The sequence below is a fragment of the Ranitomeya variabilis genome, chromosome 4 (genome assembly GCF_051348905.1).
Source record: "Ranitomeya variabilis isolate aRanVar5 chromosome 4, aRanVar5.hap1, whole genome shotgun sequence".
NCBI classification, from domain to species: Eukaryota; Metazoa; Chordata; class Amphibia; order Anura; family Dendrobatidae; genus Ranitomeya; species Ranitomeya variabilis.
Genome location: NC_135235.1, coordinates 576,454,977 through 576,480,757, shown reverse-complemented (window position 1 = coordinate 576,480,757; position 25,781 = coordinate 576,454,977). Strand labels below are relative to the sequence as shown.

Sequence of the window (25,781 nt, the reverse complement as noted above, 5' to 3'; positions counted from 1 at the left end):
TGGTGGCCAAGAGTTGGCACAATGTGGACCTTTCATGGTTCTATGGTGCTTTAAGTCTAATAAATAACCCAGGATGATTCATGTATTGCAGAAATTGAAGCCCTCCTTTAAGAAGATATCAAGGTACAGCCCTGCCAGGACCTTCTTCCACTAAAGACCCACACTTTCCTCATTCCTTGGTGGGGGCATTTATGCAATGTGGCCTCTTCTTGTCTCTTTACGTGTATAGAGTCAGGTGATGGGCAGAAGAAAAAAAAATGGAACACATATATAGATTTTGGGATGGGAAGTGTAGAGAACCTTTTGATCAAGGGCTGGAGATCATTAGATTAATGGTATTGCACAGGGACAACCATCCAACGCCCGTCCGGTATTCCTATTAATTAGAATGCAGAAATGAGAGGAGCTGCTCAACCAGTTTACATATATTCTTTCCTTCACCCACATTCATAACAAAATACGGTAATCATGCTAATACAATTCTCCAGCTCGGGTTTACCCGGGCACGCTGCCCAAATATTCAGGTTACTAACAATCACTGGTGAATCTGGAACAATTGTCATTTTATTAATAAACTGTTATTGCCGAGGATCATATCTGGAATACTGATGATTGTGGTGATGCTCATCGTGTTTCTAGGGTGAGCTCAAACTCAAATAGGCTTTATTGGCAAGACTAAAATACATTTAGTGTTGCCAAAGCAAGGAAAATAAATGTGACAGGGGAGGGGATTGTGGATTATGGGAATGGGGTGTTGGGGGCTCAATTTGGGAAACAGTAGTCCATTTGGGGTTTTAAGCTCCTCTCAGCTTATGACATATGGTGATGACGTATTGGGCTGCCATCTCCACTGTCGATTCCTCTTCCCCCAGTAGGATGCAGAGTTTCCTCTCCTTGTCCATGAATGGGAAGTCCGGATTGTGAATGGAAAGTCTCTGGAAGTGGGAGGCCCTCACTGCTGAGTATTTGTTGCAGTGAAGCAGGAAGTGCGCCTCGTCCTCCAGAGACACCTGCTGGCACAGTCTGTTCTCCCGTGGCTTGTATGTCTGTCGGTGCCGCCCTGTTTCCACCTCTAGACTCTGGGCACTCAGTTTGTATAGACTCAGGATCTGCCTGTCTTTGGGATGATGTAACCTCTCCAGATATGGGGCCAGAGTGTAGTTCCTCCGCGGTGACCGGTAGATAGCGAGTTTCTGGGAGTTCTCTAATTCACTCTGCCAACCCTCTTTATATTGCATCTTGCAGCTGTTTGAGATTTTCTTTATTTCGGCTTTTGTCAGGTTGTGTTGCTGACTTTGGCGGGACTGGCTGTCAGGGTTTGTGGCTTGCTCTGGGCTTTGGCTCAGTAGGGCTTTGTGATGGCAGGAGCTGGGGTTGCTGCTATGTATGTGCGCCTGGTGTGATAGCGCCATCTTGTTTATAGTTAGCCATAAGGGGAATCAGCCCAACAGGCTATATTTGAGGTGCTGCGATGTACTTGGAGGAGATATTTGCAGGACTCCAGGTGGAAGACTTCAGTTGGGCTGGAATCCCACTTTGTGTGATCTGGGTAAGTCGCTGGGCCCCAAACCTTACTTCCATACAGCAGTATAGGCATGATGACACTATCGAATATCTTAAGCCAAACTCTCACCGGTGGTTTGAGGTGATACAGTTGTCTTCTGATGGCATTGAAGGTTCTGCATGCTTTTCCTTTCAGGGCCTCTGCTGCTTGCCTGAGGCTCCCATTTTGGCTTAGCTCTAGACCAAGGTAGGTATAGCTGTTGGTATTCTCCAGTGTGGAACCATTTAATGTGAGGGAGTGAGTGGGGGTTTTATTCTGGTTCCTCTGAAACACCATGACTTTGGTCTTCTTTTGGTTGATAGGCAGTGCCCAGGTGGTGCTGTTTCCAGCACTGCCAGGCTATCTTGGAGGCCTCTGTCAGTTGGGGAGAGTAGCAGGAGGTCATCTGCATACAGCAGGAACTTCACCTTTTGGTCATGCAGACTAAGGCCTGGGGTGGAGGAGGATTCCAGGGCTGCTGCCAGTCCATTTATGTAGATGTTGAATAGAGTTGGGCCCAGGCTGCAGCCCTGTCTGACCGCACGGTCCTGCTGGAAGGAGGTTGTCCTTTTCCCGTTCACCTTCATCTTCACGCTGCAACGGTTCTCAGTGTATGATCTCTTGATGATGTCGTAGGTTCTGCCACCTATTGCGCATTCCAGGAGTTTCAGAAACAGGCCAGGATGCAACACTGAGTCGAAGGCCTTCTTGAAGACCACGAAGCATGCAAATATTTTCCCATCTTTTTTTTACTGTGGATGTGCGTCTTGAAGAGGCTGTGCACGGTGTAGATGTGATCGGTAGTGCAGTGGTTTGGCATGAACCCAGCTTGGCTTCTGCTGAGGATGTCACGCTGGCTGAGGAAGGTGATGATCCTTCTATTTATGATGCTGTTAAACAGTTTAACCAGAATGCTGTTGACACAGATCCCTCTGTAGTTTGCTGGATTGTATTGGCCTTCATTCTTGTAGATGGGTGTAATAAGACCTTGATTCCAGCATTGCGGGAAGTAGCCAGTGCTTAGGATGTGGGTGAAAAGTTTTACCAGTGCTGCATGTATGTCTGGGGAACTCTATTTGATCATCTCTGGCAGGATGCCGTCACGTCCCGCTTAGGTCCATGTTGTTGGGGTCTCTGTGTTTTTGGTTTGAGGCCATCCTTAGGGAGTTGCATAGTGCCTTACATTCTTTGTCAAACCATTTTTGGCATTATTTGTAGGTCTCTTGGGGTTGGTTTTTCTGAGGCCTCCTAGTTCTTCTATGGTAAATAGGATCTTATTAAAATCATTCACGGCCAGGTTGGCCCCTTGCTGGTTTAATGTGTAGATACTTGTGTTAAAATGTACAAGTAGCTCTTGGATCTCGGTTCTGTTGCTCATTTTGATGTACTCAGTGCCTAACTGTTTAGGCCACTTGAGGGATGGTGGTAGGTTGTTGAGAACGGTCAGATGGGGCTTTTCTGTGGGTGGATCCTCCGTGGATCTCATATACAGCAGTATCTGGTTGTGGTCTGACAAGTGGGTTTCATGGGTGATTATGAAGGCATTTATGTTTGCTGGGTCCCTGCATGTTATAGCATATCCACCACACTACTGTCCACATGTGACTTTAGTGTAAATCTCCCTAATGAGTCCCCCCTGATGCGCCCATTCAGTATATACAGCCCCAGGCTCCAGCACAGATTCAGCAGTGTTCTGCTGCTTTTGTTCACCACTCTGTCATAGCTGTTTCTTGGTGTCTGTACTGAGTCGCTGTAGGACTAATTTCCCAGCACTTATGTGTTTCCGTCTGGTGACAGTCCGTTTCTGTACCCGTCCTGATATTGATGTCTCCACAGAGGAGAACCTTACCCTTGGACTGGAATTGGGCCGCCTCCCTCTGTAGGACTTCGTATCTATCTGGCTTCTGAGCTGCTAAGCATGAAAGGGCCTAAGCACGGGAGGGCCTAAGCATGGGCGGGCCTACAAGTCTCCTAATGCCTCAGTCCTCAGCTAGGGGATCAATACACTCCAAACTATCAAGAGCAGGGCTGTGGAGTTGGTAAGCCAAACCTCTGACTCCTCAATTTCCATGACGCTGACTCCACCAAAATGGGCTCTGACTCAAGACTCCACAGCCCAGATCAAGAGACCTACTGTATAGGACAAAACTCTTCTCCCGAAGACCAAATGATCGCTAACGGTTTCACACTTTTGAAACCTCTAGCGTGAAAATTAAGTCATAGCTTTTGTCCCCATTACGGAACATATGGAAACAGATTTGTCCTTCACAGGACATGCAATAAATTCAAAGATAGGTGCAGATCTTAGACCTTCATCTTTTGGGAGGAAAGGATCTGGTGCTGTTGCCGTTTCCCATCACTCCCATAGATATAAATGGAGACGCTGCAGTGAGACTATAGCCATTCATCCTATTCATGTAGATAACAGCAGGACCCATGAAACCTTGGAAGTTGGTAAAATAAAGAGTCAGCAGGACAAGTTTCCGGTCTCAGGTATTTTAATTGTAAAACAGACTAACCTCTTTTGGGTTGGATGCACATCTTATACAGCGCACACACGCACACGTCAATCAATCAATGGATACAACCTGCAAAAATGTAAAACTATATACAAAGGCAGACTGCTATATACAATGTAATGCACCCCCACCCCCTCCCTGACGCAGCGGAGTGCCACCCCTGCATTCTCCCGCAGACCTATACAGCATGACCTGTCTGAGAAGAAAAGGAAAGGAGGTGATTGGTGTTAATTGGAACCAGTTTCCATGCATGTCCCCTACATAGATGATGTATGAGCTGTATCCCTCACCCCAAAACATATCGGGAATGATATTAGGCCGGGATCACACATACGCGAGATACGGCCGAGTCTCACAGGTGAAAACCCAGCTCTGGCGCAGGCACTCCGGAGCGGAGCATGCAGCCGCACAACAATACATGGAGCTGCACGCTCCGCTCCGGAGTGCCGGCGCCAGAGGAGGGATTTCACCTCCGAGACTCGGCCGTATCTCACGTATGTGTGATCCTGGCCTTACAATGACAAATAAATGCCCTTTGGTAGAAGCCGTAGCATGCTAGTGGGTGTGAAACTACAATGCTGGGAGTTGTAGTTTCACACCCTCTGGGATACCAATGCTTTATAGTATATAGTATCTGCAGTTCACAGTAGAAGCAATACAATGCCAGTATTAGAAAAATGGCGCCACACCAAAGCACAGGATTGTCTGCTATTAAAGCTCAGCTCCAATAGAGCTGTGCGGAAATACCAAAAAATAACCTGAGGACAGATGTGGCGCTGTTTTAGGAAGATGAATGCCAGGTGACCATACCAGCTGCCTAGCTTTCCCAGTACCATATACAGCTAAGTTATGGGCTGGCATGTAACGCCTTGCACAACATGGCTGCTTCCGCTATGTGCAGAGCTATACATTTATCACTGACGGGACTTGAAATTGTCAGCTATATACCCGTCTCCAGGCCAATAAGTTGTTCGTATCTAGCTACACATATCTGCTAAGCAATAAGGCTGCCACTACAGCGACAATGGAATGGTCATCCAGCTTTCCAATAATCCTGTCTGGCACCCAGCCTAGCAAAGCATTCATATGGCACCGGCTATTATACTCTGATTGTTAAAATGTCAGTGTCACCTTTGTTGCCTTCAAGTGATAGAGAGGATAATAAATGATGGGAACCGGCCATTTCCCTGCTGGGTACACAGCCCATGTCATACACAATGGGACAATGGCGTTGGAGGGAGTGACAATCTGATGCAACACTCACCAAGCTTAGGGCACGGGAAAAGCATTATGTGCAGAGTGTAGCAGGAAATCGCTTACATAGCAATTACTCACTATAAGAGAATGATCCTCGTTACTTGTAGGAATAATATGGCTGGCATGCATCGCTGCGGGATGGAAGAAGAAGGGAATGGTTTATCACCCACAGTCTCCCCGACACCTGAGTTCTTGCAAACCAGAATTTAAGAAAAGACCATGCCCCTTTATCCTTCCTGCCTACACGCAAAATTGTAGCCCAAGGCTGGCCATACACAATAGGTGGCGGCTTATCTACAGGAGAACAATGTGATCGGCGGTCCGAAATCAGACATGAGCAATCGATGGTCTCCAGACCATCGGTCGGCCATCGCTCCCATACACATTAGTCCGTTGGCCGAACCAGTTATCAGCCGACAGTCCAATGTGTACCTTAAGGCTACTCATGCAGGTAATCTTTGCAGGAAAACCAACACAGAACAGCAGCTCCATTGTGTCAGTAAGGCTGTACACTGTTATGGAAGGACTGCCACAACTATACCAGTACCTGTTATGTCTGAGAGAAGACTGTAATTAATATACTAGGCGTCAGCCATATCAGAGGACAATACAGAAGCCGCAATCATTTAGTGACCAGAAATCCCTCACATGCAGATCACCATCTTACTCTGCTAACATCTGCTCGCAATTTGAAGTAACCCCTTCCCCCTCGATTTATTTATCCTGCTCGATTCTTGCACGTTACCCATATTTTCCAGGCGTATACTATGTTTGTGTGTTAAGGAGAAGAGATCCCTTCTCCTATAACTTCAGTGTTTATACTGTATGACGCTAACTGCTGCAATCTACATAATTGTAATTAGCCACAGTGTGATCTATGCATGGATCAGACCCCCAGAGGTAGAGAAGGGCCACCAGGACTATAACAAGTGTACGATCGCTGCTCAGTACTAACCGGATGGAGATAGAGAGTTATGCATCACTTATTGCCTTCAATTATTAATAGTAAACACAGGTCTGTGTAAGAACGTACCCCGGCCTCTAATCATCACTTCACAGCTTAGAGCTAGGTAAAATACGCACAAAAGATGCCCCTTCTGTATTACATCCTGTATTATACTCCAGAGCTGCACTCACTATTCTGCTGGTGGAATCTCTGTGTACAAAAATTACATTACTTATCCTGTACTGATCCTGAGTTACAGCCTGTATTATACTCCAGAGCTGCACTCACCATTCTGCTGGTGGAGTCACTGTGTACATACATTGCATTACTTATCCTGTACTGTTCCTGAGTTACATCCTGTATTATACTCCAGAGCTGCACTCACTATTCTGCTGGTGGAGTCACTGTGTACATACATTACTTATCCTGTACTGATCCTCCAGAGCTGCACTCACTATTCTGCTGGTGGAGTCACTGTGTACATGCATTACTTATCCTGTACTGATCCTGAGTTACATCCTGTATTACACTGCAGAGCTAAGGAGTCAAAATTTCTATAACAGCTAGCTCATTGTCTGCACTGAGCTTCATTACTTTTGTCTTTACACAAGTTACTATACAGTAATTTGGTTGGTGAGCACAGCGCTTCTATAAAAATTAAGTTGCAACTCGGGATCAGTATGGGATAAGTAATGTAATGTATGTACACAGTGACTGCACCAGCAGAATAGTGAGTGCAGCTCTGGAGTATAATACAGGATGTAACTCAGGATCAGTACAGGGTAAGTAATGTAATGTATGTACACAGTGACCGCACCAGCAGAATAGTGAGTGCAGCTCTGGAGTATAATACCGGATGTAACTCAGGATCAGTACAGGATAAGTAATGTAGTAATGTAATGTATGTACACAGTGACTGCACCAGCAGAATAGTGAGTGCAGCTCTGGAGTATAATACAGGATGTAACTACGAATTTTTTTGGGATCAGACTGATGCATACATGCACACACGAGCTACCCCAAATAGTCATGTCATACAGAAAATAATATTGGAGAAGAACTAGGCCACAGCAAATATATATATGCAATACAATGCAACTATAATTATCACAATATAAAAAAATAATGATAATATTACAGGGGCCGGATTGATTATAAAGGTTATAAATTAAATTTTATGAGACAGTTCATAGAAGGCTATGGTAAAAATGAGCTTCATAAATATATAGGTCACAGATCATTGTACTGTGGCTTAAATAACTCTGTAATCCTGTGGTAAAATGCATAGACTACTACTCCTTCCATAAATTTCCTCTCGAGATCAGTGGGACAATAACTGTAATCATATGCAGGACTGCCAAGGGACCATAGGAAGAAAAAAAAAAAACACCTTTTTTTTTTTTTTTTAACCTCGCAGGCGTTTGGTTGGCTAGGTTGAACCCTTGCCCCTTGTAAATCTGTGCCCCATGAGGAACTGGTTCGGTGAAGAAGTGTCCAGGTTTAGTGCTGGTAAGGAAAAAACAGAAAACAACGCTGCAGTCACAGACTGGTAATGCAGGAGGTTGCACACGTTCTGGGTATCCCCCATTGGTGGGGGTGTTACTTGGGGTCCTCCACTGTGCCTTTACTGAGGTCAGCCATCTTGGGGTATTTCACTTTCTTCTGGTCAAGCTCGTTCTGAGCCCAAAGGAGCAGTTTAAGGAGTTTTGCCAGTTTGGGTGTGGACTCGCGGTTCTCGTAGTCTAAGACGGCCTGGTTGACTTCACTCCAAACCTGTAAGTACATAATACATCTGAGTTACGGAGGATATATATGGATTTTGGGGAGAATGTGTGTTGTGCCAATTGACTAATGAAATTAATGCAAAACTGAAGACTTTTAGGGGGATTTTGATTGTCTTAAGAAGCACAACACCTAGGCAATGAAAAGGACAGGATACTTCACTGCCACTGGTGTCAGCTTACCAGGGAGTTAGACCCCCATCATCCTTGGGGAAATAATCTTTAACGGCCAGGTGTGATAAGATGCCAATAAAAGGTCAATTACAGTGGGCACAATGATCACCTTAAAGTGGTTGTCCAGTCTTTCACTTAAAGTCTGCAGTCTCTCAGTATCCTCACAGCATGAACATCAAACGCTATCAGGATTCTCCGCTGTCAACGGTGAATGTGAGAGGTCATGTGACCGCAGGTGTGTGATATGTACACGTCCGGCAACATTCTGATTAGATGTGCACGGCCTTGTAGTCACGTAATTGCCCAATCTCTCTGCCAACCCTGGAGAATCCTATGGTGCACACACTGTGAGGGTTTAGAAGTCTGCAGTCACACAGTTATGAACATAAGGATGAATGACCTCGGGGAGATCAAAACATCCAACACCGCGGAGACACCATCACGTGTTTCTCAACGCAGTGATCCAGAACACTGCCCCCATCCCTTATGGGAAATATGCAAATGCATGTAGAAAAGCCGCGGAGACACCATCACGTGTTTCTCAACGCAAGCAATGAATAGCCAGGTCTTTCACCGAGAAGGAACAACAACAGGAAGGGCAGCATCCAATAAAGGATCTGTCTGGGGATGGATACCATGTTTTGGCATAGGTGGTTTTCCTTTATTGGATGCTGCCCTTCCCGTGGTTGTTCCTTCCCGGTGAAAGACCTGGCTATTCATTGCTTGCGTTGAGAAACACGTGATGGTGTCTCCGCGGCTTTTCTACATGCAGTCACACAGTGACTGCAGACTTTTAGCAAAAGACTGACAACCCATTTAAAGGGAACTTGTCACCAGGTTTGGCCGATATGAGATGCTGCCACCAACTTTCAGGGTTGTTATATAACATTCTATAATGCTGTACATTAGCCCCCAACCTGACCTGTAAGAGAAGAAAAATACCTTTTATTATACTCATGTACGGGGCATCAATGTTCTTGGTCCGACACATCCCTACTTCTTATGGTCGCCGTCCTCCTTCTTGCTTCGTGTGGATGACGCGTCCCTACATCGTCCACACAGGCTCCTCGGCACAGCGTTCCTGCTCAGGCGTACTCCTATGCCCTGTTGAGGGCAGAGCAAAGTACTGCAGTGCGCAGGTGCCGGGGCTCTTGAACATTTCTCGGCACCTGCGCACTGCAGTACTTTGCTTCGCCCACAACAGGGCAGATAAGTATGCCTGCGCAGGAGCGCGATGCCGAGGAGCCTGTGTGGATGATGTAGGGACATGTCATCCACACGAAGCAAGGAGGAGGACAGCAATGCAAGAAAGGAGGTGCTGGACCAAGACCAGCGACACCCATCGGATCGGACCACCCCGCAGATGAGTATAAAAAAAGCTCTTTTTCTTCTCTTACAGGTTGCGTTGGGGGCAGATATACAGCATTATAAAATGTTATATATCAGCCCTGAAAGGTGATGGGCACATCTCATATAGGCCAAACCTGGTGACAGGTTCCCTTTAACTATAATTACACTTACCGCATTTTAGCGGCTATGCTCCTGTGATTAAAGGCAATATTGGTCTTTTAGGCTGGACAGACTAACCCCAGATAAGGAAAGTGAGGATTTTGCATCTGACACATTTTTGCTGGCCCCTGCTGGCTAAGAATAAGAAGGGTGTTTCTGACAATTAAGTGAACTGAATTACCCAACACACAGGTTCTCTTTAGAGTTATAAAGGCCACCTATCACATGTGCCTTCCCAACAATTGACTAAAAGGTATTGTACATATTAAGAAAAACATGGCTGCTTTCTTCAGAAACAGCGCCATCCTTGTAAATCGGTTCAGTGTGGTATTGCAGCTTACTTTCACTGATGTTAATGAAGAAGCAATACCACATAAAACCAGTGGACATAGCTGCCGCTGTTTCTTATAAACATGGCCACTTTCTTACTACCTACATACAGCCCCCTCTACCTACAGGTCAATATGCTGCTACACTTTATGATTTAACCATTCATGAAAAGGCCTAAATCCTGTCCGATTTGTGGCCTGTAAAGAATACCTTCTGTCGCTGCATCATGTTCAGCAAATCACCGAATGGAGATTCCTCCGGGTTGTCGAAGGCTAATAGCGCTAGCGTCCGCTCCATCTCAGTCAGGCACTCTCTGCTCTCCTCTCCCTGCTCGGCCAACTGTGTCTGGGCAAACTCTAGGGCGGCTTCTGTCTCCCGCTGCCTGATCAGCTCTATCAGATGTTGTTGCTGAAGAATCAAAAGAAGACTTCTGCTCTAAACTACTTTATCAATATTCATCCCTTCCATGTCAAGAAGAAAAGATAAGGGGAGCGGTTTGTTAGGATCCTAAGTCCCCATACACATTAGATAGAAGTCAGCCAAATCCACCAATTTTGTTGGGACCCTGACTAGCTGATGTGCATGGGCCGCCTGACTTTCCCACAACAGATGATGCTGGGGAAGAGAAGCCAGAGTCTGGAAGGGTCTTTCTCCCCACTACCCACTGAGAACTCAAACACTCAGCTGCAGTGGTCACTGGATGTGAAAGGAGCACTTTTATAACCTGAGATATATATTTGTAAAAAAAAAAAAGGAGCATCTCCTTAGGGACAAAAAAAAAGTTAAACCTGGATTTACCATTATCCTTCAAAAACTGTGGTCAGAGATAGAAAATCTAAAAACCCAACATTGGTTGTATTTGCTAAAATTATTATTATTATTATCATTATTAAACCTACTACATATTGGGATAGGATCTTGGCGATTGGAATACCCCTTTAAATTTTCCCAATCCTACCAAACAGCTCCCCAAACCTCAGCTGTCCTGTGAGTTTTGTATGAAGCGATACTCTAACCCTGTGCCGTCCCTGGTCTGACCTGCAGGTGGAAATACAGGTAACGGTGTGTGTCCAATAACTCAGGATGAAGGGAGTTGATCAGGGCGATGGCTTCCTGTATCTGTCCTTTAAGAATCATCTCCCGAATCTTAATCCTTTCATCCAGGCTCTCCAGGTCTACACTAGGCTCAATACCAGACTCCATCCGGAATTTCTCTGCTGCCTCCTTGAAACCCTCTGCGGAAAAAAAAGAAAGAGGGAACAACAATAAGATAACAGGATTTACGCAACTTACATTCATCTTAATAATAAACCTTCCGTATATTCTGTGAGCTCCACGTAGTGGTGACTGTTGCAGAAAAAATGTTATGATTAAAGGGTGATGTCTCATCATCACATTGCCTTTTACAGAAGCAAGACGGTTTGGTGGCCGATACGTAATGCTGCTAGCCAAACAATTCCCCTGCAGTGGTCACTACTGGAGAAACTCAGAATTACACAATAATGGTTCAAAGGCACAGGATAATATGGAATTCTTTACTGTGCCCAGTGATCCAGAGAGTCACCTGGAGAAGCAGAACTTTGACATTTAGAAAGATAGATTACCGACCTCCAGGCCCAGCCACTGCCTTTATTGACCAATTCTCCACCAGGCTTCTTCACTTTCTCTCTGACATTTTCACCATCATCATGGGTGACTTCAACATCCCCACTAATACCCCTCAGTCAAGAGCCTCCAAACTTCTGTCCCTTACTTCATCCTTTGGACTTACTCAGTGGTCTTCCGCAGCCACCCACACAGACGGACATACCATAGACCTGGTCTTCACCCGTCTCTGCTGTCTATCTAACTTCACCACCTCCCCTCTATCCGACCACCATCTGCTCACTTTCTCATCCCTGTCGTCCTCACCGGTCACCCATGTCCAGCAACATGCGCACCCCCACAGAAACCTTGCACACCTAGACTCCCACATGCTCTCTGACTCTATCCTACCACTAGCATCCATATCCTCACTCCACGAGACACCTAGACAGTGCCGCTGCTTTCTACAATGCTACTCTCGCATCAGCTATTGACACAGTCGCCCCTCTCGTTCATGGCAGAGTGAGACGTATCAATAGGCAACCCTGGCACACTAACACCACGAAAAAGCTACTGCAACTGTCCAGGGTTGCAGAGCGGCATTGGAAGAAAACACATTCGCAAGACGACTTCACTGCATTCAAACAGGCAACACTCGCTTTTAAATCTGCTCTCACCTCTGCTAAACAAGCCTACTTCACAACCCTCGTAACCTCCCTATCCTACAACCCCCAAACAGTTATTCAAAACCTTTAATTCCCTCCTCCACCCCCCCACTGCCCCCTCCAACCTCCCTCATCTCTGCTGAGGACTTTGCTACACACTTTAAAAATAAGATCGACCAAACAAGATAAGTCTTCATTGTTCAACGACCACAATCCCTTTGTATACCGGACCAATGCCCAAACCCCATAACCTCCCTCTCCAAGATCACTGAAGGGGGGCTTAATTGTCTCCGCTCCAAATCGCACCTCACCACCTGTGTGCTTGACCCCATCCCATCCCACCTCCTCCCCAACTTCAACACCACACTTATCCCATCCCTAACCCACCTCTTCAACCTATTACTGGCACCTTCCCTTCTGCTTTCAAACATGCCACAATAACGCCTATCCTTAAAAAGCCAACCCTCGACCCAACAGCTATGTCCAGCTATCGCCCAACATCACTGCTCCCATTCGCTTCCAAACTCCTGGAGCAGCACGTCCACGCTGAACTTTCCTCCCACCTCTCATCTAACTTGCTTTGACAATCTACAATCTGGTTTCCGCCCCCACAACTCAACTGAGACAGCCCTGACCAAAATCACTAATGACCTACTTACAGCCAAAGCTAACGGACAATACTCTGTACTCCTCCTTCTAGACCTGTCCTCTGCTTTCGCCACAGTTGACCACTGCCTCCTACTACAGATCCTCTCCTCCTTTGGCATCAAAGACCTCGCCCTATCCTGGATCTCCTCATACCTTTCCAACCGCACATTCAGCATCTCCCACTCTACCTCCTCCTTCCCACCCTCTCTCTGTTGGAGTCCCCCATGGCTCTGTTCTAGGATCCCTTCTCTTCTCAGTCTACACACTTGGCCTGGGACAACTCATAACGTCCCATCTTTATGCTGATAACACTCAGATCTACCTTTCTGGCCAAGACATCACCTCTCTGCTGTCCAGAATCCCAGAGTGTCTATCAGCCATATCCTCCTTCTTTCCTCCTGCTTCCTCAAACTCAATGTGGACAAATCTGAACTCATCATATTTCCTCCATCCCATAGATCTTCCATACCTGACCTATCTATCGCAATTAACGACATCACACTTTCCCCCGTACCGGAAGTCCGCTGCCTCGGAGTAACCCTTGACTCTGCCCTGTCCTTCAAACCGCACATCCAAGCTCTTTTCACCTCCTGTCACCTCCAGCTCAAAAATATCTCCAGAATCCGTCCTTTCCTCAACCATCAATCTACTAAAATGCTTGTGCATGCCCTCATCATCTCCCGCCTTGACTACTGCAACATCCATTTTTGCGGCCTCCCTGCTAACACCCTTGCACCCCTCCAGTCCATCCTTAACTTTGCTGCCCGACTAATTCATCTCTCTCCTCGCTACTCCTCCGCTTCCCCGCTCTGCAAATCTTCACTGGCTCCCATTCCCTCAGCGTATCCAGTTCAAATTACTAATACTGACCTACAAAGCCATCTATAACCTGTCTCCTCCATATATCTCTGAACTAATCTCCCGATATCTTCCCTCACGTAATCTCCGGTCCTCCCAAGACCTCCCTCTCTCCTCCATACTTATCCGCTCCTCACCCAACCGCCTCCAAGACTTCTCCAGAATATCCCCCATCCTCTGGAATTCTTTGCCCCAACACACCCGACTATCAACCACATTCGGATCCTTCAGACGGAACCTGAAAACCCACCTCTTCAGGAAAGCCTACAGCCTGCGCTGACCCCGCTGCCTCCTCACCACTACTGAAGCTACCGCCTCACCAACACCGGAGCTCCTACAACCTTCAACCTATTGTCTCTATCCCCACCATCCTGTAGAATGTAAGCCTGCAAGGGCAGGGTCCTCGCCCCTCTGTATCAGTCTGTAATTGTTAGTTTGCTTACTGTAAGTGATATCTGTAATTTGTATGTTACCCCTTCTCATGTACAGCACCATGAAATCAATGGTGCTATATAAATAAATAATAATCTTAATAGATTACAGAATTTCTGGTGAAAATATTTATCATATACATACATACATACATACATACATACATATATATACTTTATAGATACAATATGTTAAGTATCTTTGAGAATCATTAATAAAAATTGATTAAGAAAATAGTAATTAACATGTGTAGTAATAATCGTAAATTATATATTAAATTATATATGCAGTAAAGGTTTTTGGTTGTTACAGATATCTAGCAGTATATGGCCCTTTAACGAGTAGCATCCACATAAAAGACAGAAACACCAGTCAAATCAGGGCCACAGTAACCTGTATGTCTGGCTTTAGTCACTATTAATCCAGCGGAACAGGAAAGTTTGCTAATCTGGCATCAAAGACAGTTCTGGATCATCTGAAAATTACTTCCTGGTCCATGATGTGACCGGTTATATCATGTAAAGAATCTGATAATCCAGCATCCCTGTGCTTTACTGTCTATGTGATGACCGATATTGGTCTCAAATATATTATCTTATGGGATGTTAAATAATACAAAAGACAATAAGGGCAGAAGGTTTCTCCTACTTTAACCCCTTCACCCCCGGAGCTTTTTCCGTTTTTGTTTTTCGCTCCCCTCCTTCCCAGAACCATAACTGTTTTATTTTTCCGTCAATATGGCCATGTGAGGGCTTATTTTTTGCGGGACGAGATGTACTTTTGAACGATACCATTGGTTTTACCATGCCGTGTAACAGAAAACGGGAAAAAATTCCAAGTGTGATGAAATTGCAAAAAAAGTGCAATCTCACACTTGTTTTTTGTTTGGCTTTTTTGCTAGGTTCACCAAATGCTAAAACTAACCTGCCAATATGATTCTCCAGGTCATTACGAGTTCATAGACACCAAACATGTCTAGGTTATTTTTTATCTAAGTGGTGAAAAAAATTCCAAAGTTTGCTAAAAAGTAAAAAAAAAAAACAAATTGCGTGATTTTCCGATACCCGTAGCGTCTCCAATTTTCGTGATCTGGGGTCAGGTGAGGGCTTATTTTTTGCGTGCCAAGCTGGCGTTTTTAATGATACCATTTTGGTGTAGATACGTTCTTTTGATCGCCCGTTATTGCATTTTAATGCAATGTCGTGGCGACCAAAAAAACGTAATTTTGGTGTTTTGATTTTTTTTCTCGCTACGCCATTTAGCGGTCAGGTTAATCCTTTGTTTTTATTTATAGATCGGCGATTCTGAACGCGGCGATACCAAATATGTGTGTGTTTGATTTTTTTTTTTTAATTGCTTTAATTAACAGTTTTTTTTTTTTTAATTTTGGCATGCTTCAATAGCCTCCATAGGAGGCTAGAAGCATGCACTATACGATCGCCTCTGCTACATAGAGGTGAAGCACAGATCACCTCTATGTAGCAGAAATGCTGGGTTGCTTTGAACGCCGACCACAGGGTGGCGCTCAAAGCAATCGGCCATCAACAACCATAGAGGTCTCAAGGAGACCTCTGGTTGTTATGGCAATGCACCGCTGACCCCCGATCATGTGACGGGGGGTCAGCGGTACGAGCACTCCCGGCCGCGCGGCCGGGAGCGCTAGTTAAATGCCGCTGTCAGCGCTTGACGGCGGCATTTAACTAGTTAATGGGCGCGGGCGGATCGCGATTCCGCTCGCGCTCATTGCGGGCACGTCAGCTGTACAAAACAGCTGACATGTCGCGGCTTTGAGGTGGGCTCACCGCCGGAGCCCACCTCAAAGCAGGGGAACTGCCAGCTGACGTACTATTCCGTCAGATGGCAGAAAGGGGTTAAAACATTGTGTATGAGCCCAGGGTGAGGAATAAAAGAAAAGAAAAAAAAAGGTACTCGCCACCAGAACCAGCACCGCTTCTCCACACTAGCTTCTGTCTCCCACCAGTCTCCTGGCAAAAACAATGTTACGTAATGGCTGTAGCCAATCAATGGAAACTGATGGACTGCAGCCATCAAATTCTGTCTGAACAAGAAGGTCCCCACCTTGGGCCCATAGACAATAAGTTTGAAAGTATGAGAAACCCGAGCTGCAGAGGTAAGAAGAGGCTGCTCACACTGCTGTCCACCATGTCTATCTGATCTAATACTGGAGTTACCAGGGTGCTGAGGTAAAAAGAGGCTGCTCACACTGCTGTCCAACATGTCTATCTGATCTAATACTGGAGATACCAGGGATTCTGAGGTAAGAAGAGGCTGCTCACACACTGCTGTTCAACATGTCTATCTGATCTAATACTGGAGATACCAGGGATTCTGAGGTAAGAAGAGGCTGCTCACACTGCTGTCCACCATATCTGATCTAATACTGGAGTTACCAGGGATGCTAAGGTAAGAGGCTGTTCACACTGCTGTCCACCATGTCTATCTGATCTAATACTGGAGATACTAGGGATTCTGAGGTAAGAAGAGGCTGCTCACACTGCTGTCCACCATATCTGATCTAATACTGGAGTTACCAGGGATGCCAAGGTAAGAGGCTGTTCACACTGCTGTCCACCGTGTCCATCTGATTTAATACTGGAGTTACTATGGATGCTGAGGTAAGAAAAGGCTGCTCACACTACTGTCCACCCTGTCATTCTGAATGAAAGTACAAGGCACAGGTTATCTCCAGGTCACAGCAGAGGAGCTTCTTACTGCATATGCTAATAGACAACTCCTCAAAACATTAAAAGATATGTTTTTGTCAGTCTATCAAGGTGGCGGCCATTATTATTCTACACTGATCACACTCCCTAGACAAAACAATTGTGATTTGCTAATTAAAAGTGTTTAGGAATTTATTTACCATGACATTTCATTTAGTTAACCCATTTTTTTTTATTCCTGAAGAAACCCTTTGAGACTTCTCCATAATACAGTGTCATATAGTGTCTTTACCCTCCAAGGCTGTTTGCACCTTCCTGACCAATTTACAATTCTGACCGGTGTCAATTTATGTGGTAATAACTCTGGAACGCTTCAACGGATCCTGGTGATTCTGAGACTTTTCTTTCTTGATATATTGTACTTCAAGATAGTTGTAAAATTAGTTTGATATGACTTGCGTTTATTTGTGAACAAGATGGAAATTTGACGAAAATTTTTTAATATTTACTAATTTTCAAACTTTTAATTGTTATGCCCTTAAATCAGAGTTATGTCACACAAAATAGTTAATAAATAACATTTCCCACATGTCTACTTTACATCAACACAATTTTTGAAACATTTTTTTGTTAGGAAGTTATAAAAGGGTTAAAAGTTGATCAGTGAGTTCTCATTTTTACAAGATTTACAAAACCATTTTTTAGGGATATTAAATTTGAAGCGACTGAGGGATCTATATGACAGAAAATACCCCTTAGTGACACATTCTAAAAACTGCATCCCTCAAGAAGCTCAAAACCACATTCAAGATGTTTATTAACCCTTCAGTTACTTCACAGGAACTGAAGCAATGTGGATGGAAAAAAATGAACATTTAACTTTTTTTTCACAAAAATTTAACTTTAGACCTATTTTTTTTTATTTTCACAAATGTAACAGTGCCCAATTAGCGTCTTAGGTAGGTCTCTCTGATTTAATTGCAGATAGTATCGCGGGCTTCGGTAGCTCACGCAGAGAGGGACTTGAAGAGTGCGATGCTGGTATAAAATGATAATATTGATCCAGCAGTGTGTGTACCAAATCCCACACAATTTTCCCTCTCACTCCCAGGACAGGGGGACATTCAGGCAGTTGAATTTAGGTGTCCTCCCTTTCATAAACCCTAAACTTGTGGGTGTACCTTGAGGTACTCTCACAGTTTTGTAGAGTTTAATTCCGTACCTGTCCCTCTTACTGGGCAGGTAATGCCAGAATTTGAATCTCCCCTTGAAATTAGGGACTTATACACACAGATGTCCCTTTGGAGCATGTACACCTCAGCAAACTTGCTGCTGATATCATCAATGACCAGACGAACTTTGAAAAGTTGGGGTCACCTCAGGGAGGGCATTGTGCATTATCATTGTAATGCAAAAATTTGTGGATGGCCTCAAAACATTTACGGGTCATGACCATGCGGAACACTGGAGTGTTATACAGAATGTCAACACTCCAATATTATCGACATTCTGTTTTCTTCACTAACCGCATGTGAAGGACCAAGCCCAAAACGTCATCATTTCTACTGCGTCTATAGGGGTCCAGTTCGAAAATAATGAAGGGCGGTTTTGTGCCACAAATTTTGTAGAACAGACGCACGGATCGGATTCTTTTTTTCCACGCCGACTCTAACACTAACTCAGTTCAGTAAAAAATACTGTAGTAGATAACGATTACTTCCGTATATTTTAACTGTCCCTAATCTAAATTATGTCTGTATTATTTTTTTTACCCCCCCCCCCCCCAAAAAGAACAGAAGGCCGATCAATGAAGTTCGTCACCATCCAGAACTCGACGGCTGTAGGATGCATGCACGGATGTGGTGCAAGAAAGGACCAAAAAAAAATAAAATAAAAATAGACAGTAAAAAAAAAAGTCCTTGCCAAAAACGAGCTCAGGTGCTTTTCAATGGTGTGCGTCTGCTCAGTGCCTGTAGGACACACCTACGCAGTGGTGCAAAGTGAGGGGTGGGGGAGAGGAAAAATTTTGATGGTGAAAAAAAAAAAAAAGAAAAAAAAAAGAAGTGTCCTGGAAAGTAGCAAGCACGGGCAGTGAACAGTGATTTGTGTCACTGATCAGTACTCAAGTAAGAAGAAGTCTAGCACTCAACTTCAGCAATGGTAGATTAGATTTATTTGTAGCACTTGAAACGTTTCAGCTTAGAGAAAGTGCTGATAGTCTGAGACTAGCGGTGGACACCGTGTCTGGAGGCTGTGCCCTTCACCCCTCTTACCAGCTTGATCAGCCTGTGGGTGCTACATCCGTGATTGTGGTCATCGCCCCACTATATCAGCACTTTCTCTAAGCTTTAATTACTTCTACCATAAATGCCCCAAGGTGTGGCGGCGCTTTTTGCACATTCCGTGTGAATTTTTTCTCCCCCATAAACTCTGCCCTACTAACTAGGATAAGCACGTGACTGATGAAAGTCCTTATGGACTGAAACGTTTCAAGTGCTACAAATAAATCTAATCTATCATTGCTGAAGTTGAGTGCTCGACGACTTCTTACTTAAATTGATGGTTTGGGAACCTAGTCTAAGCACCACATTGTAGCTGTGCACACGGTGTTTTCACTCAACTGATCAGTACTCGGCGGCTGCAGGACGCATGAACGGAGGGCAAAGGGGGGAGGGGTAAGAATAGACCAAGACAAAAAAAAGGTGTAGAAAACAGTGACCATGAACGTTGATCAGTGATTTGCGTCACTGATCAGCATTTGGCAGCTGCAGGACAAACCAAAAAAAAAAAAAAAACACCTTCCAAAAATAGATCTATTGAGCACTTATCAGCGATCAAGTACTGATCTGTGCTTGGCGTCAGAAGGGGGTGAGAGGGGGATTGGGGTGGATTAGGAAAGATCAAAAACGATAAAGGGATGAATCAGGAAATAAGTCTTTCTCCTTTTTACAGCAGTTGCGGTGCCGCATTGTAGATATGATTTATCCTGTACCTCTAAGATCGGTAAGTACCAGCTGACAAAGGTCCAGTCATGAAGGGGTTAAACAACCTCTAACTTCTGAAGGTTGTCTTTTTTCCTTTTAGGTCTTACTAAATTTTGCACAGTAAAAAAAAAGCATTCATTTTTATTTAAGCAGCTAAAAACCTCCTTGCACTGCCAGTACTCAGTAATAAATAAGTAATATAAACTGCAGACATTAGGATTATTGACCCTTTAATCGCACACGCAGTTAGCACTCACCGGTTACCAGGTAGTTCATGATCAGTCGATTCATATCTGCTCTCTGGATGTGCAAGTTGTTCAGTTTTTCCATCCATTCATCCTTGGTGATCTCCTCGGGTTTCTCCGCATAGCTCATGACTGCTGTGAAAGACAGAAAATATATACCATAATTAAAGGGCTATTCTCATGTTCTGAAATGCATGATTTGTATGGAAAATGCATGATTTGTTCCATCATTTGACCTCACGTTTCATCAGTTTTTCGTCGAATCTGTCGCTCTCCGTTTTTTCGACGGACAGAAGAAACATTCCTATGTCCATTTTCTCCTGCCGCCGGAAAATTAATTTTCGACAGATCCGGCAAAAAACGGATGAAATGTGAGGTCATCCGTCGCAATCCACAGTGAATAAAAGTCTTTGAGAAAAAAAAAACTAAAGTTGCCGCCGGATCCGTTTTTTTCAAAATTCGCCGGATTGTGCCTGACGGCAAAAAACTGATGTGTGAAAGCAGCTTTACACGCCGCTCAGTGTACATCTGAAGCAAGGATGGCCTGGGCAAACAAGATATTAAAAGAACCCTGATCAGCAAGCAAGTAGCTGATGTGAAGTCGCTTAGTGCCCCAGGACAGCAAATGTAAACAAACCTTTAAACAGTTGCTCACTTCCCGCTGCGAGTCAGCTCCTGATATCAATCCAGCAAAATCACAGTTCTCTTAAATCACTGTCCATATTTCTAGGAGCTGCTGTGCTATGGGCTTTTTCAAAGACACTGTTATATCCATATGTAAATGTAGACATTACAGTGTAGACTTTAAAGGGAACCTGTCACCCCGTTTTTTTCAATGCGAACTCGGCTTCAGAAAAATGGCCGCCGCGATCTACATCTGCGCACGCGCGGCATCCCGCGGCCATTTTCCTGAAGCCCCGGGCAGCAGAGCGCTCCATCTGCGCACGCGCGGCCTGAGGAAGATGGCCGCCCCCACCGATAGCCGGGGGAATAGCGCAGATTGCACTTTTTCTTCACCTGCGCAGTGGATTCGGCAGTTGGGCATGCGCAAACCACTACGCCACCAACGGAAAGATAAGCAAGATCTGAGGGAAGAAACAGCGATGTCACCACGCCCATGTGACCTGACCACCTTGATTGACAGGCGAAAACGGCGACTTTGGTAAGGTATTTCGGCAGCATAGGTGGGGAATCAGGGTACACAAAATACACTATTGTAACGCACAGCTCAGGCCCTATTTAACGCTATTTTTTATCTCATACTGAAAAAACGGGGTGACAGGTTCCCTTTAACCTCCCCATGCATTTTAGATAACTGTTAGCTGAACGATAGCAGCTATCTCGCCCAACTGTCCCATACACATAAGCTTCTGTGATCTCTATGGGATATCTGCTATCAGACATCACTGGCGGCTGCTTTTCTCTCAGAGTACAAAAGCCAGCAATTGGACATGCTAGATCCTTATTTTCCCAGACAATCATCTGTCGGGGGAACACCATACACTTTAGAGTGTCAATATTGTAGGGAGGGGCATAGCTGACATTAGTTAAAGGTGTGTGGAGGCCTTAAGAACACACACAATGACATAACCTGAATGTGTCAAAATAGAACATTTAGTTCTATAGGGCAATGCTGCTCAACCAGAGCTGACACTGTACGAGGAGCGCCTACCCCCCCCAGCAACAAGGAAGTGTGGAGGCTGTGATTCTGAAGACATATGTTGACACAATCCTTTAAAGAAAACATTTTAATTAGTATTTGAAGGAAAAAAAAAAGTGTGCTACAAAACATCCTGTACAAGATGTATAACAACCCTACAGGCTGGAGCATGGGTCTTGCATCAGGACTGCTATTGCTAATGATCCTCATACACATTAGATAAAAGTTGGCCAGGGATCTAATGTGTGCGGGGGCCTCCCGACTCTGCCCAAGCATGATGTCAGGGGAGAGAAGGAGCTGGCTTGTTGAATTTCAATGGCTGATCCTTCTGTTTGTCGGAGAGGTAATCTACTGGATCGGCTCTCTCATAACACAGAAGCCCTCAGCTGAGTATCCTGTGTATGGGGGAGTCAGGGGAGTGAGCTGGCAGTTACCAGAAATCTAATGTGCGTGGCTAGTCTGGGACCTAACAGCTGATGAACTAGCCACAGGACGAGTCATTAATATGGGATAGGTGGGAGTCAGACAGCGCCATGATCAGCTGAATGGGGTTGGATAAACTCTCCAAATACTGCTCATTTCCTGTCCAGTTCGTAACTGGACGAAACCTACGAGACAATGTGCCAATGTGGACGTAACTTCCTGCAGTAGAAATTGGAAGACAAACACAAGACATGGTGGGCGCGATCTTACAATGGTCTGGTCCATACATAGATCAGATAGGAATAGGTAACATAAGGCGGTGCAGGAGCCGGTCACCTGGGAAGTACATAAAATTTGACACTTTTTCAGGTCCGGCCCATTGAGCTATAAAACAATAATGGAAATTTGTTATATGATGCAACGGCCTGCCATTTACTGGAAAAACTGCTCAAGCCAGTACGGAGGAGGCCAGCGGTGACGGGAGGGCTAGCACGGAGGGGGAGGCAGCACGAGCTGCAGAATGAAACAAATCGGAAGCAATAAAATCAGGTTTTCCCTTAGAAATGACATGATCACTATTGATTGCAGCATTCAAAGGCAAAAAAAAAAAAATCTAATTTTCCTTCAACCACTGCTGCAAGACTATTTTCACACACGATTGGATTTTGTAGCTACAAAAAAAAAAACATCTCAAAGCTTTACTAGCTTCATTTTGAACTTTTCTTTTTAACCAGAAACGCCTAAAGAATTGTATTTTTTTCCCCACGCTTAAAATAAATGTGGAAAAAAAACAGTACTATGTATTATAAGCGTGTTGACACACAGTGGTCCAAGTGCTCAGCTGCTCACCGCTCATGATACCACTCCTGGATTATAAGTGCTGAAAACAAGTCACCTAAGAACACTATCCAGGAGGTCACTGACCTGTACGGCATCCAGCAGTTTACTATAGAGATCAATGACCTCCTGGACATTAATGTGGGGGTAAAATCATCTCAAAACTACGCTATGTGTGGATTCTGCACATCTTCATTGTATTGCAGATTTGGATGGGGAATTTAGTTTCATGTTTTGTGCTTTAGTAATTAATAAAATCTGGGATATTTCAGTGCTGATTTTGTGATGTGTGCAATGTGTGAATCTACTCTTAGAATTTGCACTGGACAGATTTGTTTCTTGTGACCGTCTCATTCATCTGAAATCCATACAGAAGCTGCAGACATACTATTCACATACATGGAAAAGATCTACCGCATGTGACCATTGCCTAAACATCTATCTGACCCCCAACAAGTCTCAAGTTATCACCTATACAAGAGGTGGGAATAACCTCTTTAAAGGGAATGTGTCGTGTAAAATAACACTAACAGGCTACGTGCACATGTTGCGGATTTGGCTGCGTATCTGCAGCAGTTTTCCATGCGTTGTACAGTACCATGTAAACCTATGGAAAACAAAAACCACAGTGCAAATTCTGCGGAAAATACCGCACAGAAACGCTGCGGTTTATTTTCCGCAGCATGTCAATTTGTCATGCGGATTTCGCTGCGTTTTACACCTTTTCCATATTAGGAATCCACAGGTGTAAAAACGCAGGTGAAATCCGCACAAAAAACGAAGTAAATCGCAAGGTAAAATGCAGGGCGTTTTACCTGTGGATTTTTCAGAATCTGCGTGGAAAAATCCGCACACGAATCCACACCGTGTACACATACCCGTAACCTGCAGATATAGGGTTAATAGCATTCTGACACTGTACGGCTGTCACACTCTAGGCTATGGAGTCGGAGTCATGGAAATTGAGGAGTCGGAGGCTTGGCTTACCAACTCCACAACCCTGGTCACCCTGAGCTGCTGTCAGTCAGTGATGGGAAGCGGTTACAGCTGCTGTGCTCTACAGAAAAGATCCCGGCGCCATTCCTGTGACTGTAAGCGCCAATGTGAAGAAAGTTCATTACCTTCCGGCCCTCAGTTCCGCATGGTGTCAGACCGTTATTAACCCTGTATCTGCAGGTTAATAGCGATATTTTACATGATAGGTTCCCTTTAAGGTTTATTCACTGTATAATTAAAAATGCCTGACGCTTCATAATAAGATTGCTTTTTCCATTTTCTCCACATTTATAAACCTACAAAATGTGTGTCACGCTTTTAAAGAAAATATTTTATTAGATCATTCTTAAAAACAAAAATAAGGAGACATGACGATCACCAAACATTTGTATATGTAAATCTTACACAGGATTTGTACGGGACCTCAGATCGAGGCTTACACATTATACATGCGCCTATTAACATTTGCGCCTTTATTATATTTCTATGTCCCAACCTATGGACGTCCACTTCTTTGTTTTATATCTCTCTGATTTTAGATCACTACATTTTTGTTTTTAAGAATGACCTAATAAAATTATATATTATTTAAAAGTGTGACAGGATGGTATCTATGTACATATGTATTGTGCATGCATGTGATATCTACTTTCCCAATAGCTCTGCTTGCTGCGTGCGAATGAATGGGTCGCTCACACTGTGCAGATCTCAGGTTTCCCGCAGGGTGGAAGCCACACTGATACACTGTAACAGACGATCAGCGCAGGAGACAGATGTCTGCTGACGGGCACACCGGGCACAATGGTAGCAAACCCTCAGCTGTGAGACGTGCCACAGTGCCAGCCCTAGGTGCCCCCTCATTAGATGCTGCCTGTTGCTATGGATACGTGACACGGTGGCGGACGAGTCATCACGGTGGTCAGAAATCACGGCGATGGTGATAAACACAACGTCTTACAATTATTTCCGATGGAGAATCCGCCACACAGTCGTATAGCATGGCGGACACATTCTCCGCTCTCCAGTAGTCGGTCTCCATAGACACACAGATTTCCAGCACAGCAGCCATTATTAGGATTATCTGGGTGTCTATGGAGCAGGACACAGACTTGTGAAGATGGAGGAGGCAGAGACATGGAAACACACAGAGAAAGACGGGGCTGCACCCCCAGAGAGTATGGACGAGGTGTAAACAGCCCGGGGACCGGGTCAGGACGGAGCTACCTGGGCCCGGCTCTCATACAATGACCGGAAGTCGGCACCGGACGGCAACACCATGGAATGACACCAGTCCTCCACCAGCCCCCGGTAAACAGACGCTTACCGAACTTCCGGCGCTGACGTCACCGAAGCACCGAGTTCTCATCAGGTATCACGTGACTCGACAAACAACGCGAGGTTTAGTCATGTGATTGAGAAGTTGCGGTTAGCACATGCGCAGTGCGTTCCAGCTTTTTTTTTTACTGGTTGCTATAGGCAACTGATCCTGCACGGTGGCCAGTTGTGACTGCAGACATGTGGCAGTAACTCCTGGCTGAGGCTCCGCTCATAATAAAGGATGTTATGGGGTCCCCTACAAATAAAGTCAGTCACACAGTAACCTGCAGAAATGTGTCTCCCTCCAAGTGGTCATTGTAATGATGTGAGAACTCGGATAGTAGCAGCAATTCCCAGTGTGACCTTTAGGCTGCCGTCACACTAGCAGT

General features: G+C 44.9%; 1 protein-coding gene across 3 annotated transcripts; it reads right to left on the bottom strand.

Moving 5' to 3' along the window:
* Positions 1 to 7,352: 7,352 nt before the first annotated feature.
* Positions 7,353 to 25,519, bottom strand: GID8 (GID complex subunit 8 homolog). Of its 3 annotated transcripts, none has more exons than XM_077252903.1 (5): positions 25,400 to 25,519; positions 20,172 to 20,294; positions 11,098 to 11,294; positions 10,270 to 10,467; positions 7,353 to 8,038 (listed from the first exon to the last, which is right to left on the bottom strand). In XM_077252903.1, exons 2-5 carry the CDS (start codon positions 20,287 to 20,289, stop codon positions 7,865 to 7,867), a joined length of 687 nt encoding a protein of 228 aa, XP_077109018.1. In that variant the 5' UTR covers positions 20,290 to 20,294; positions 25,400 to 25,519; the 3' UTR covers positions 7,353 to 7,864. The 3 variants fall into 3 exon arrangements, with proteins under 3 accessions (XP_077109018.1, XP_077109017.1, XP_077109019.1); XM_077252902.1 differs by having other exon boundaries at positions 25,300 to 25,437; XM_077252904.1 differs by having other exon boundaries at positions 20,172 to 20,291; positions 25,300 to 25,400.
* Between the last annotated feature and the right edge of the window lie 262 nt (positions 25,520 to 25,781).